At 37.7% G+C, this 14480-nt stretch overlaps 1 protein-coding gene across 2 annotated transcripts in view; it reads left to right on the top strand.

Moving 5' to 3' along the window:
* Positions 1-14480, top strand: part of AFF4 (ALF transcription elongation factor 4) — a 96096-nt gene that overhangs the window by 66239 nt on the left and 15377 nt on the right. For both annotated transcript variants that reach the window (XR_013336163.1, XM_077768617.1), the window contains exons 7-13: positions 565-613; positions 2921-2975; positions 3423-3460; positions 3873-4035; positions 4839-5756; positions 10053-10141; positions 10746-10986. Coding sequence is in view for 1 of the 2 variants with exons in the window: in XM_077768617.1 (XP_077624743.1) it covers positions 565-613; positions 2921-2975; positions 3423-3460; positions 3873-4035; positions 4839-5756; positions 10053-10141; positions 10746-10986 (1553 nt within the window). In the remaining variant the exon portion in view is untranslated. The remainder of the gene's footprint in view (positions 1-564; positions 614-2920; positions 2976-3422; positions 3461-3872; positions 4036-4838; positions 5757-10052; positions 10142-10745; positions 10987-14480) is intronic.

The raw sequence follows: 14480 nt of genomic DNA, 5'->3' as shown, positions 1-14480 counted from the left end.
GAACCGTGAGATCGTGACCTGAGCCAAAGTCAGATGCTTAACCGACTGAGCCACCCAGGCACCCCTCTTACTCATTCTTTTAACATTCTCTCAACATTAGCTCATTCTTTTTAACATTAAAATTGTGTATATTTTATGGGCATATCATCATTTATTTAACTAGTCCCTTGTCGATAGACATTTGTTTCCAGTTTTTGCTGTTACAAAACATACTGTGATAAGCGTGTGTGTGTGTTTGTGTGTGTTCATGTATTTTTCCAGATATACCTGTAAGGTAAATTTTTTTCCATTATAATTGCTACAGAAGCAGATATGTGCATTTACAGTATCTGTAAAGATAATATTGCCAGATTGCCTGCCAGAAAGTTTGTATAGGTTTATAGTTGGACAAGCAGCATTGGAGCATACCTGTTGTATTATTGTACTCTGAAGTGTTGCCAGTATGGTGGAGGAAGAATTCTGTCTTGTTTTGATTTACATTTCTTTGAGGATATACTGATACATATTTTACAATCTAAATAGCCATACTTGTAGTTGCTAATTTCTGCATTCTCTTTGTTCTAGAAAGATACAATCCTTCTTCTAAAACTTCAAATGGACACCAGTCTAAATCGTAAGTTTATTGCTTAAAAATTTTATCTGTTTTGCTCAAAGTCTATCTATAGTGTCTACATATCAGAACAACACTTAGAAATGTGTATTTAATCTTTTAAGGAAGGGGTATGCAAACGTTTATGTAAAGGGCTAGATAGTGAAATATTTTAGGCTTTAGGGGCTAGATGATTTTTGGCTCAGCTAACCAGCTCTGCCATTATAGCATGAAAGCAAATACAGACCATGGATGTGGTTGCGTCAATAAAATTTTTGACAAAACAAGTAGTAGTCTTTATTTGACTTGTGGGCCATACAGATTTTTCTCCTCTCTTAGAGACGTGTATATTTGTGTTTGTGTGTAGGTTGATAGTTTTTAATATAGAAGACCAAAAACTACAGTATTCTTTGTAAAAGCCCTCCATTTTACCACTAAATGTAGAATATTAAATCAGCATAGTTTGTACTATCTTTGTTTTCCAACTTATTTAGGTAGAACCAGGAACATATATCAAAATGTAATTAGGCTAGTATATTGAATGATAATAAAGTCCAGCTTCAGGAGTGAACTCTTGAATTCCTGAGACCACAAGTTAACTCCGTGATTAAAACAAAATTCTAAAGAAACTGTGACCACAGTGCTAGCTTTCTAAACTACAACCCACAGTCTTGATAACCTCAGCTGAACATAGGGAGAACTGAGAAGGAACTTAATGTGAAATACAACAAGTCCCTCTCACTGTTAAAGAATTCAAATTATATTCATATTTATCATACTTATTCATATGCAAAGAATTGATAAGAGCCTACCACATATATGTGTATCACTTGTTGCTGAGGGAGCGAAAGCATGCAGGACCTTGAGCAGTCTGGTAAAAGCTTTGACATACCCACATGTGTGAACAGGTTCATTGAGCTGCCATTATTAAATCATAAGGGCTGAGAGAATTCAGAGTAAGCACATTTCCTTACAGGATATCAGTCATAGAGATGCACCAAGCCCTTGTCCAAAAGAAAACTCTTTTTTTCTGTCCTGCTTTACTGAGCCAGCCTTAAAACAATTTTCATAATTCTGTAATTATCTTGGTTACTTTGTTTGAAGGTGATCTTTTATGTGATAATCTGAATTTGGGGTCAGATTTAGAAACTCAAGTTAAAGCTTTTGAGGGGAAAGTATTAGTAGTTACTGGAGTGAAAGAAGATTTCCGTACTACTGATTGGAGAGTGTCATGAAATTTTAAGAAGGTAATGGGAACTACTGGGAATGAGAAATTAAACATGTTTCTAGTTGTACTTTTCCCTAAGCTTTGTGTTAATTTTTGCTCTCCTGTAAAAAGGCAAGAAGTGTTTTGTGGGTCATTACTCAGATTTTTTGTTTTAATTTTGATTTTTTTGGCCTTAAGGAAATTTCTTTTAATGTTTATAGAGATGGAGTATGGGTGGGGGAGGGGCAGAGAGCGAGAGGGAGACAGATTCTGAAGCAGGCTCCAGGCCCGGAGCTGTCAACCCAAAAGTCTGACACAGGGCTTGAACCCACGAATGCAAGATCATGACCTGAGCCAAAGTCGTATGCTTAACTGACTTAGCCACCCAGACACCCCTAGGCGATTTTAAATTTGTAATTTTCCTTTGAAAAGTGAATTTCAGAAACTTCAGTTCCTGCTTTTTTAATTGATTTGAACTTTGATGAAGGAAGGTTTGGAACCTGGAGTTTATTTTTAATTCATACACAGTCATTTTTATTTTATAGCCGAGGTTTTTATCCCAAATTGTTACTTCTCCAGAGGACAGCCCTCTTTCATAGCAAGGCATTTATGAACTAGCACTTTGACTTCGTGTTTTGGTTTTCACAATTACCCAGTTGTATGAATCTCTTCGTGGAACATGAGGGACAGTGAAAGAGATTATTTTAATTTTATCTTCCTTCATTTTAGGGCTTATATCTCTCTAGTGGACTGTTGGGTATGAGCATGCTAATTTGTTTTAATATGAATGAGTGTGTATATATGCAATTAGAGAAAAATAGAGGAAACAAGAAGTGAGTAAAAGAAGTTTTAGAAGGTGGCTTATTTAATTAGAAGAGGAGAATACGCGTTTTACTTCTGGAAAAGTGAGAGTTTGTGAAATTGTTAAATTCCTACTTTTCTCACTTTGTACTCTGGATGTGAACCACACCAGAGTAAAATTTACTGGTTCTTTTCTTTGTTTTTTAATTAAATCTACAGCTACCACAGTGATTATTTCTAGAATGATTAGTAGATATTTACTACTCTGGTGTGCCATGATAAACTGTTATAGAGACACTAATCCTTCCTGCCTTTCCCTCTAGGATGTTAAAAGATGACTTAAAACTAAGCAGCAGTGAAGACAGCGATGGGGAGCAGGTGTGTCTACTGCTTTCTGAGTTTGCCAGTTTCATACAGTGTGTTTTCATTGTATTTTATAAGAATTATGATTGAATGATGCATTTATGAGCAATTTATTTTAAAGAAGTTCTTTACTGCTTTCTGACAGTGGAATGTTGTCATTTTCTGCTGCCTTTAAATCGCCAATTTTTAATTGACTTCTCTTTAATAGTTACCGTTGATCAGAACTTACTCATGAAGCATGAGATTGTTGACAAGAACTATTAACAAAGTTTTTCATCTGAGCCTGGTAGTTAGTTATTCTTTAGGTAAAAACTGTATGTCCTAAATGTTAGGTAAACCTTGCTGCATACATTAGAACTGCTGCGGTCTTATGAAGCAGATAGAGTGCCTAATATTGTTCAGATTAAGCAGATAGAGTGCTGTTTATTCATTCACAGATTTCCTCTCATGTTTTACTTTTAGGATTGTGATAAGACAATGCCAAGGAGTACACCAGGAAGGTATGCATCCTTTTATTTTGTTTTACTTATAAAGGTGGGGATCACCGGATTGGATCATAGTATTACAGTAATTGACCTTACAAAGTAAATATTACTGTGGTGGTGGATTGTACAACCTTATAAATTAACTAAAAATCATCAAATTGTACGCTTAACATGAGTGAATTCTGTAGTATGTAAATCACACCTCAGTAAAACTGTTTTTAAAAGATAAGTACCAGTGGCTGAGCAGCATATTAGAAACTTTTTACCAAGTATTTATTTCATTTATAAAGTTCTGGATTCATAGAATTGTAACAGTATAACATAATAAGCATTTTAAATAAAGTTGGTTTCCAGATTTGGATGTTTTCCTGTTGTCACTGTGGAAAAAAAAACAAACTTTGTCATCTATATGTTTTCTCTCTTTTAGTAACTCTGAACCTTCACACCATAATAGTGAAGGAGCAGATAACTCCAGAGATGATTCTAGCAGCCACAGTGGATCTGAAAGCAGCTCTGGATCTGACTCTGAAAGTGAAAGTAGTTCCAGTGACAGTGAGGCAAATGAGCCATCTCAGAGTGCATCTCCTGAGGTGAGAGGGAGGCAGGGTACCACCTTCCATGGGCCTCGCATGGCCCCTGTTGATAGCCATTTAAGACTTAATTCAAATCTAGGTGGCTAGATTTGGCCCCTGGGTGGCTTAGACATTAAGCATCTGACTTCAGGTCAGGTTATGATCTCAAGGTTCGTGAGTTTGAGCCCCACTTTGGGTGAGTCCAGCTTCTCTCTCTCTCTTTCTTTCTCTCTCTATCTGTCTACCTCTTGCTCACTTGCACCTTCTGTCTCAAAAAAAAAAAAAAACCCAAAAAAACCTTTATTCAGATATAGAAGGTGAAGAAATTTAACTATGTATCTTGGAGGAAGCTTAGATACTTCAGTGTATTTGTTACTTGAATAAATGTTTGGTCTAGATTAGTAATTACTGGAAGTCATTTCAGGTCCCTAAAATACTGGATTTGCTTAGTTTGGGCTTTCTTGTTGTGCCTCTGCAAAGTAATTCATGTTATGTATTATTGTGAATAAAGAGTCTTATATTGTATAATTTTAGCATAGGTTGTTAAAATATGGTTAAAAATCTGTCAGTACCTACAGCATTTGTTTTACCTTCTGAAATTAAATATGCTTTATGGTCATATGTAATTTTATCTTTCAAGATGAGTTTCTGACAGGAATCTTTAATGTTTAAAGACCATTTGTTAACATTAAGCTTCTCTCCTCATTCAAATGATGAGAGCTCTTATAGGCAATATGGAGCTCTTTGCTTTAGTTCAGTCAAAAGTATGAAAGACCGATGCCTCTGTGCTCTTAGACATTGTATCTTTTTCTGTTTTTCAGCCTGAACCACCACCAACAAACAAATGGCAACTTGATAATTGGCTGAATAAAGTGAACCCGCATAAAGTGTCACCAGCTTCTTCTGTGGACAGTAACATCCCCTCATCTCAAGGCTATAAAAAGGAAGGCCGAGAACAGGGCACTGGGAATAGCTACACTGATCCAGGGGGACCTAAAGAAACAAGTTCTGCTACTCCTGGACGAGACTCCAAGACTGTCCAAAAGGGATCAGAAAGTGGGCGCGGGAGGCAGAAGTCCCCGGCACAGAGTGACAGTACAACACAGAGGAGAACTGTAGGCAAAAAACAACCCAAAAAGGCTGAGAAGGCAGCTGCTGAAGAGCCTCGGGGAGGCCTGAAGATAGAAAGTGAAACCCCAGTAGACATGGCTACCAGCATGCCTTCCAGCAGACACAAAGCGGCCACCAAAGGCTCAAGGAAACCCAATATAAAAAAGGAGTCCAAATCTTCCCCTCGGCCTTCTGCAGAGAAAAAGAAATACAAGTCAACGAGTAAATCTTCCCAGAAATCAAGGGAAATCATAGAAACAGATACCTCATCCTCAGATTCGGATGAAAGCGAGAGCCTTCCTCCTTCCTCACAAACTCCTAAGTACCCTGAGAGTAACAGGACTCCCGTGAAACCCTCCTCAGTGGAGGAAGAAGATAGCTTTTTTCGGCAACGCATGTTCTCTCCTATGGAAGAGAAGGAACTTCTTTCACCCCTCAGTGAGCCCGATGACAGGTATCCTCTTATTGTGAAGATTGACCTGAATCTCTTGACCAGAATACCAGGAAAGCCTTACAAAGAAGCAGAGCCACCCAAGGGGGAAAAGAAAAATGTGCCAGAAAAGCACACAAGAGAGGCTCAGAAACAAGCCTCAGAAAAAGTTTCCAACAAAGGCAAGAGGAAACATAAGGTTTGTAAAGGGTTTTTTGTTGTTGTTTTGTTTTTAACCATCAGAATCTGAAATGCAGTGGAAATCTCGGTGAGCCAGAAAATACCTAGTTGAGTCATAGCCATGAGAAAAAATAGAAGGGAGCCCAAGGCCTAGGTGAAGCTGTAGACACAACAGTCTCTTGAGGACCGCTGTGCCTTGGCCTGGCTCCTTTAATGAAGCAGCAGAGTTTCTAATCAATAAGAAATGGCCACTACTTCTGTTCAGAGTGTGTGCTGGCCAGCATAAAGACGGGAGTGAAGCAGCGATTGCAAACTAGCCTTCAAAACATTCTTAAAATTTTGATTTTAAATGTCTTTAGCTGGGATGTATATCCTCCAGGTTGTCACATTCTCTTTTTAATAAATTTTTTAATGTTTATATTTGGGAGGGGAGAAAGGGTAGAGAGAGAGGGAGACACAATCTGAAGCAGGCTCTGGGCTCTGAGCTGTTAGCACAGAGCCTGACATGGGGCTCAAATCCAGGAACCGTGAGATCATGACCTGAGCCAGAGGTGGACGTTTAACTGACTGAGTCACCCAGGTGCCCCCAGGTTGTCACATTCTTTAACACTCTCCTCTTTTATGCCTAGACAAAGTCACACTCTTTAAATTACCAACTCCAGCTAAAAAATCGGCTCCTTAATTTTGAACAAATTCTTAAGAATTTCACCAATCCTCTGTACCTACCTGTGCCCCAGCTTTTTTCCCTTTTTGGACACTCATGTCTGCAGGTACAAAACTAAGCACATGGCCAACTCTTGTCCTTAAATTCTTTTGTGATAATTTGTATTTAGAGATGATGCTTAGTATATAATGTCAGCTGCTTTAGACTGAGGAAATGTGAAAAATCACAGATATTTATGATTGGAGGATAATAGACATATAATGAAAGGAGCTGAACACCGTATGTTTATAGACAGATTCTTTGGGGGAAAAAACAATTTGTTCTTTCAGCTCTGATGAGAAATTTTTAGAGTAAAGTAAATCTTAATGATTTGTATTAAAAAAAATATTTTTAATGTTTATTTTCGAGAGAGAGAGAGTGTGATGGAGTGAGGGGCAGAGAGAGAGGGAGACACAGAATGTGAAGCAGTCATAAGGCTCTGAGCTGTCAGCACGGAGCCTGACACAGGGCTGGAACCCACGAGCCGTGAGATCATGACCTGAGCCGAAGTTGGACATTCAACTAACTGAGCCACCCAGGCGCCCCTTAATGATTTGTATTGAAGAATAGTACAATTTTCCCTGATACACATGTGTGAATATGATTGTATAAGACCAAAGTAGTGACTAGGTGAGCAGATATGTACCAGAATGATTGTACCACGTGGACTCAGAGCAAAACCTCAATCCCAGTTGACCTTGAGAATCTCACATCAGAGGATAGAAAGAATCCAGCATTTCTTAAAATGAATTGAGCTGGAGGTTTTTCCTTTTTTTCTTAAAACCGCAGTACCAGATGATGATACATATTTGGATAAACTGGAGTAATACCCTTTTTTTAATTTTCAGAAATTGATGATTTTTAAAAATATTAATTTCTAGGAAACTGAATCTTACTATTTTCAGTGCTATAAGTTAATGGGTTTCTATTATTGTAGTAAAGGGAAGCTTTTTCGACCAGTAAGTTAGGGCTGCGGCTCCTCTGGAGCTACAACTTCAGATTGCTGGACTTGGTTATGGGATTTAATTCATAAAATTACATGAAATCAGAGCTTATAAATGATGCACTCTGCTCTTAGAAGACTAAGGTGCTTCTTATAAAACTAAAAAATGGTCCTTTTGTGCTTAAAAAGTATTACATATTCTAAGATTTTATATAATACAGAAATAGTATATGTAATGTCCTTTTTACTCTTGTTTAAAATTCTGTAGTAAATAATTTAAAATAGAAAGTCCCCCTCTTCTAAAAGAAGTTCCCTATACTCCTCCCCTTCCCCACATCTCATTGGCATGTTATATTTCTCCCAAGTTTTTGTTTTTTGGGTTTTTTTTAAGAGAGAGAGCAGGGGAAGGGCAGAGAGAGGGGGAGAGCATCTCAGATAGGCTCTTTGCTCAGCACACATCCTGACATGAGGCTCATTCTCATGACCCTGAGATCATAACCTGAGCTGAAGTCAGGAGTCAGATGCTTAACCAACTGAGCCACCTGGGAGCCTCCCCCCAACCCAAGTTTTTTGTATCAATTCCTGTAAGTCAGATTTTGATTTTATAAAGCCTCCCCCCCACCCAAGTTTTTTGTATCAATTCCTGTAAGTCAGATTTTGATTTTATAAAATCAGAATCAAGTCAGGAAACTTAGTAATGATTTTTTGAGATTCCTGGCTTTGGTAAAATTAAGTGTCAGGGGCAGTTTCTGAAGATAAAACAGATGGTACTGAGAGGAGTCCCTGCCAAGAGTATAGATTCTTTTTTCTTATGTTTTTTTGTTGTTATGGTTTTGTCTTTTTTTTACTCTTTGTTTATTTTTAAGAGAGAGAAAGAGAAAGAGTACGAGAGAAGGAGAGGGCAGAGAGAGAGAGAGGAAGACACAGACTCTAATGCAGGCGCCAGGCTCTGAGCTCTCAGCACAGAGCCCCGACGTAGGGCTCAAACTCCTAGATTACAAGATCATGACCTGAGCCAAAGCTGGCCACCCAAACAACTGACCCACCCAGGTGTTCCTGGTTTTGTGCTGTTTTTAATGTTCATTTAATTTTGATAGCATGTGCATGACCAGAGGAGGAGGGGCAGAGAGAAACAGAGAATACAAAGCAGGCTCCACGCTGACAGCAGAGAGCCAGAAGTTGGGGCTCAGACTCATGAACAAGAGATCATGACCTGAGCCAAAGTCGGACACTTACCACTGAACCACCCAGGCGACCCCTCATGTTTTTATGTGTCCACTTTCAATCATTTGTTTAAGGGAACAGATTTTTTTGTTATGGTAGAAGAGTTGGTATCTTGAGCTCTGGTATTTGGAGCAATAGGAAAATTTAGACTAACTCAGGAAAGTAGCTTTGGCAATTATAGATAGGCTCATAGCTTTTGTTTCAGCAAGAAGAGTTTTTCAAAATCATCAGGCTTGGCAAGTATTGGCAAAGATATGGAGGAGTTAGAATTTCATACTATATTGGCGGGAATATAAAATGATGTGTAGCCACTTTAGAACACAGTTTCAGCAGTTCCTCAAAAAGTTAAACATAGTTTTACTTAGTTTTCTTAATTATTTTTATTTATTTTTTTAGTGTTTATTTATTTTTGAGAGAGAGAGAAAGCATGAGCAGGGCAGGAGCAGAGAGAGAGAGGGGGAGACATGGAATATGAAGCGGCCTCCAGGCTCTGAGCTGTCAGCACACAGCCTGATGTGTTGCTCGAACCCATGAGCTGTGAGATCATGACCTGAGCCGAAGCCAAATGCTCAACCGACTGAGTCCCCCAGGTGCTCCAGTGTTACTTTATGACCTAACCATTTCAGTCCCTTCCACTTAGGTATATACCCAAGAGAAAAGAAAACCTGTCTACCCCAAAACTTCTACTACTTGAATATTCACAGGAGTATTATTTGTATTAGCCAAGAAATGGAGACAACCCAAATGGCCGTTAAGTGATTAACGGATAGATAAACTGTGGTATATGCATGCAGTGGATTATGTTCAGGTGTAAAAACGAATGAAGTGCTGATACATGCTCAAGCATGGATGAACTTTAAAAATATACTAAGTGATGGGGAGGCAGACACAAAAGATCACATATATAATTCCATTTATGTAAATGTCTAGAATGTGCATATCCATTAAGACAAAATATATAGATCAATGATTACTAGAGTCTGGGAGTGGAGGGAAAGGGGGAAATGCCTGCTACAGGGTACAGGGGTCTTTGAGATGATGAAAATGTTCTAGAATTGTTTGTGGTAAGGATGTACACTTCTTTGAATATACTAAAAGTAATTGACTTATGTACTTTTCAAGAGTGGATTTTATTGTATGTGAATTATAACTCAATTATAATTTCATTCCCTCCACAAAATCATTAGGATGAAAACATGTCATCTAAAAGACTCTATAGGAAATGTGTTTTAGTGTTTGGGCTCTGTTTATCTAAAATAGGAGACTTCTCCACCTTGAAACTCAGTTTATTAAACATTGCTTAAATGAATTCTTTCACTTCATATTTATCTTCTTTCTGAAAGTTACCAGGGATAAATTATTTGATGGTGACTTGTGCTGGAAACTGAAGTTAGTTGAATAAAAATCAAATGTAGTAGTTGCTTTTTTTTCTATTTTTCATCCAGAATGAAGATGATAACCGAGCCAATGACAGCAAGAAACCCAAAACGGAGGAAAAGAATTCAGCAGGTCACAAGCCATCCAGCAACAGAGAGTATGTCCCCTAAACATATTACATGTGTGTTAATATGTATATGTCATTTGCTCTTGTGTACTTTCTGATGTGCTCTTAGAATGTTCCTTTTAGTAAGTACATGACCTATTCATGTATACATATACCAGCTAGTGGGAGATTTTGTTTTTAGCTAATTGGGACAGAAAGTTTTTAAGATTCAGTCTCTGCTTCCTCTCTTATTTGTTTAGTGGACTAGGGTTGAGTATAGGATAAGAATTAACGTGTTACCACTTTCTGGCTAAATGACAGGCTTAACTATAATTTGCAAGAGACCAGTTTTTAACTTAGGAACTTAATATATCTTCATCATTCATCTTCTCTTTTATGTAATCAGTATTTTTTGAATACTTGATGTGTGGCAGGCCAAGATTTAGGCACCAGGTATGTACAACCAGAAGATGGAAAACAGATAAGATGCCTGCCCTTGTGAAGCATACACTTTTATTTTGTTTTATAGAAATTATGTGTCTTAATTAACTCAGGGAAAATAAATTTGTCTTGAAAGCAGGCAGAGAGAAATAGAAAAAAACCCATCACCGCTACATGACTGTGGAGAAATGAGGGCATTTATTTGTTTTGGCAGGTCAACTAAGCAAAGTGCTACAAAAGAAAAGGATTTGTTGCCTTCTCCTGCTGGGCCTGTTCCTTCAAAGGATCCAAAAACAGAGCACGGCTCTCGGAAGAGGACTATTAGTCAGTCATCTTCTTTAAAGTCAAATAATAACAGCAACAAGGAGAATAGTGGCAGCAGCAAAAGCAGTTCCTCCACATCAAAGCAGAAGAAGACAGAAGGGAAGACTTCCAGTAGCTCTAAGGAGGTCAAGGTAAGCCATTGGAGGCCTGAGACTTTTGAAAAGCAATCCCATTGCCATATGAATTCTCCAAGATGACATTGTGCTTTGAAAATCTTGTAAACCTCTCCTTAAATTTAATAGGACTATGCGTTTTTACTCTCAAAATGTCATAATCTTGATAATGAAAGTATGCAGTGATCTGAGACCATGAAAACAATAAGTCACCTGGCCACATGCATATTAATTAAGACATGCTTAATTGGGAAAGTTGGTATTGAAAGAAAATAGCTGATTCTGATCTAATTATAAATCACTCCATTTGCTATGATCGATTGTCTGTGGATTGGAATTGGCTTTGGATTTTTTAGAATTAGATTTTACAAGCAAGTTATATTACATAAAGTGATAAGGTAACCGATTTGGCTTTGATTCATGAAGGAAATTTTTTAGGTGAATTAGCATTGGAAGTATTCTTGGAGCATGGTCATAACATTGGAGACTTTTTTTTTAAGTGTATTTTGAGAGAGAGAAAGTACAAGTGGGGCAGGGGCAGAGAAAGAATCCCAAAGAGGTTCTGCACTGTCAGCTGATGCAGGGGCCCAGACCCACGAACCATGAGATATTGACCCGAGCCAAAGTCAGATACTTAACCAACTGAGCCACCCAGGAACCCTATAGGGGAATATTCTTAATGCAGGGGCCCAGACCCACGAACCATGAGATACTGACCCGAGCCAAAGTCAGATACTTAACCAACTGAGCCACCCAGGAACCCTATAGGGGAATATTCTTAATGTTCATGGATGGAGAGTTGGATCGTAGATGCTTTTTCAAGGCTATACTTTATTAGAATCTCACCCTCAACTTATTTATCAGGTTATTTGTGTTAATTTCTGAACTATTTTGATTGGGAGCAAACTCAGTGACAAAATACCTAGATTTTTAAAAATGTTTATTTACTTTTGAGAAAGAGAGGGAAATAGAGTGTGAGCAGGGGAGGTACAGAGAGAGCAGGAGACACAGAATCCGAAGCAGGCTCCAGGCTCCGAGCTGTCAGCACAGAGCCCGATGAGGGCCTCAAATTCCTAAACTGCGAGATCATTACCTGAGCTGAAGTTGGATGCTCAACCGACTGAGCCACCCAGGCATCCCCAAATACATGGATTTTTAAGAATATAATTCACTGGATTGTTGTTTGTGACTTGAGTAGGCAAAGATTTTGAGAGTTTAAAAAATTGCATTAAGAGTGGTTACTCATGCTTATTAAATGTGGTAATTAAGTCTTTAAGATTGAGGTAATTTTAATTGTCCCAGTTGGACACCCTTCTGTAGTAGTTTAGAGTGTTAGTCCTAGTGTCCTTAAGGGAACTGACTGTCCTCTTGACGTCCTTCACTGTCCCATTTCTGTGTCTACCTGCTGACCGGCTCTTTTCCCATTTTCCATCCTTCAGCTCTTGGATTTGAGGTCTTATGCTTATTTCTCGAAAGCTCTTAAAGAAAATAAAAGAAACCTCTTAACCTCTCTCTCTCTGTTTTTAAATGTACTCTTTAAGGGAGCTCACCCACTCATTTGGCTTTTGTGATCTCATAGGTAAAAACTCTTATGTCTCTTCCTCGTTGGTTTGTCAGGTCCTTGAAAGCAGGGATTTGTATCTTGTGTTTTCTCTGTTGTTTAACTTACTCGGAAATATTTGCTGGATCAAATGTAGTTATTTGGTACTCTGTTGTTAGTGACAAAATATAAAATATACACCCTGACCACTTTTAATTCCAACATCTTAGGGCATTTTTAACGGTTGTTAAAATTGTTAATGTTAGTCTTGGCAATTTCCAATTGAGGCAATTACATATGGGTTTATTAAAGAAGAATCTATAATTTAGTTAGAAAATATACTATTTCTTATTATCCACCTAAAGAAAAATTCGGTAATCTGGAAAGCCAAAATTACATATAATTTTTATGTTCTGCATATTTGCTCATATTATCAAATATTTGAAATATGTTGGCATAAAGTTGTTCATTACAGTCTCTTTATTATGCTTTTGGTATCTGTAACATCTCTACTTATGTTTCTCTTTTGTTCTTGGTATTCTCAGTGCCAATTTTTTCCTTCATTAGTCTCATTAGAGGCTTGTTAGTTTTACTTGTCTTTTAAAAAAATAGCCTTTGTTTTTGTTGATACTCTGTGCTTTACGTTTTATTTCTATTTGATTATTTTTTAGTCTGTGATTTCCTTTCTTATTTTCCTTTGCTGTTCTGTTTACTGACTTTTTTTTTTAAAGTTTATTTATTTTGAGANTGATTATTTTTTAGTCTGTGATTTCCTTTCTTATTTTCCTTTGCTGTTCTGTTTACTGACTTTTTTTTTAAAGTTTATTTATTTTGAGAGAGAGAGCACAAGCGGAGAAGCAGTGAGAGAGGGAGAGAGAGATTCCCACACAGGCCCTCCACTGCCAGCTTGGAGCCCAATGTTGGGGTCAGACTCACAAACTGTGAGGTCATGACCTGAGCCAAAATCAAGAGTTAGATGCTTCACTGACTGAGCCATCCAGGCTTCCCCTGTTTACTGATGGATACTTAGCTCATTAATTTTCAAATTAACTTTAAGTCTTTTTTTCTTTCTCTAATATAAGCAGTTAGGCTATATATTTTCCTTTAACTACTGCTTACACGCACCCTGTAAGATTTGTTATGCTTTTGTAACTCGGTTTAAAATCTTTTCTAATTTACAATGTGATTCCATCTTTGACACTAGGGTTCTTTAAAAGCATGTTAATCAATTTCCAAACATAAGGAGATTTGCTCATTATCTTCTGGTTAGTGTTTCTCCCTTAATTGCATTGGGACTGGAAATTGCGTAGTCTGTATGGTAGCAGTCTTGAAATTTGTTAAGATTTACTATATGAGAGGGGCGCCCCGGTGGCTCAGTCAATTAAACATCAGACTTCGGCTAAGGTCATGATCTCAGAGTTCGAGAGTTGGAGCCTTGTGTTGGGCTCTCTGCTCTTATTGTGGAGCCCACCTCAGATCTTCTCTCTCCTCTCTCTGCCCCTATCCAGCTCTTGTGCTCACCCTCTCTCTGTCTTTCATAAATAAGTAAACTTTAAAAAAAATTTGTTTTATGAGAGTAAAGTATATGGTAGATTTTTGTAATGTTATATATTTGCTAGAAAAGAATATGTATTCTGCATATATTGTGGACAAGGAATCTATGTAATTCACATGGATTAATCCTGTTTTCAAACCTCCTTTATGCTGATATTTTTGGTCACTTGGTCCTCTTGTTCATTTTTTCCACAAACATACAAGATTTCTCTATTTCTTCTTTGAATTCTGCCAGTTTTTTTGGAATTGAGATACTTGATATATAACGTATCAGTTTCAGGTGCACACCATAATGATTCAGAATATTCATATGTTGTTAGTGGCTCAGTTGTTTAAGCGTCTTACTCTTGATTTCGACTCAGGTCATGATCACTACAGGAAATTAACATCCACTACTAAACTGATATCACATGCATTT

Source organism: Crocuta crocuta, unplaced genomic scaffold, assembly GCF_008692635.1.
Source record: "Crocuta crocuta isolate KB4526 unplaced genomic scaffold, BGI_CrCroc_1.0 scaffold64, whole genome shotgun sequence".
NCBI classification, from domain to species: domain Eukaryota; kingdom Metazoa; phylum Chordata; class Mammalia; order Carnivora; family Hyaenidae; genus Crocuta; species Crocuta crocuta.
This window is presented reverse-complemented; position numbering and strand designations above follow the sequence as displayed.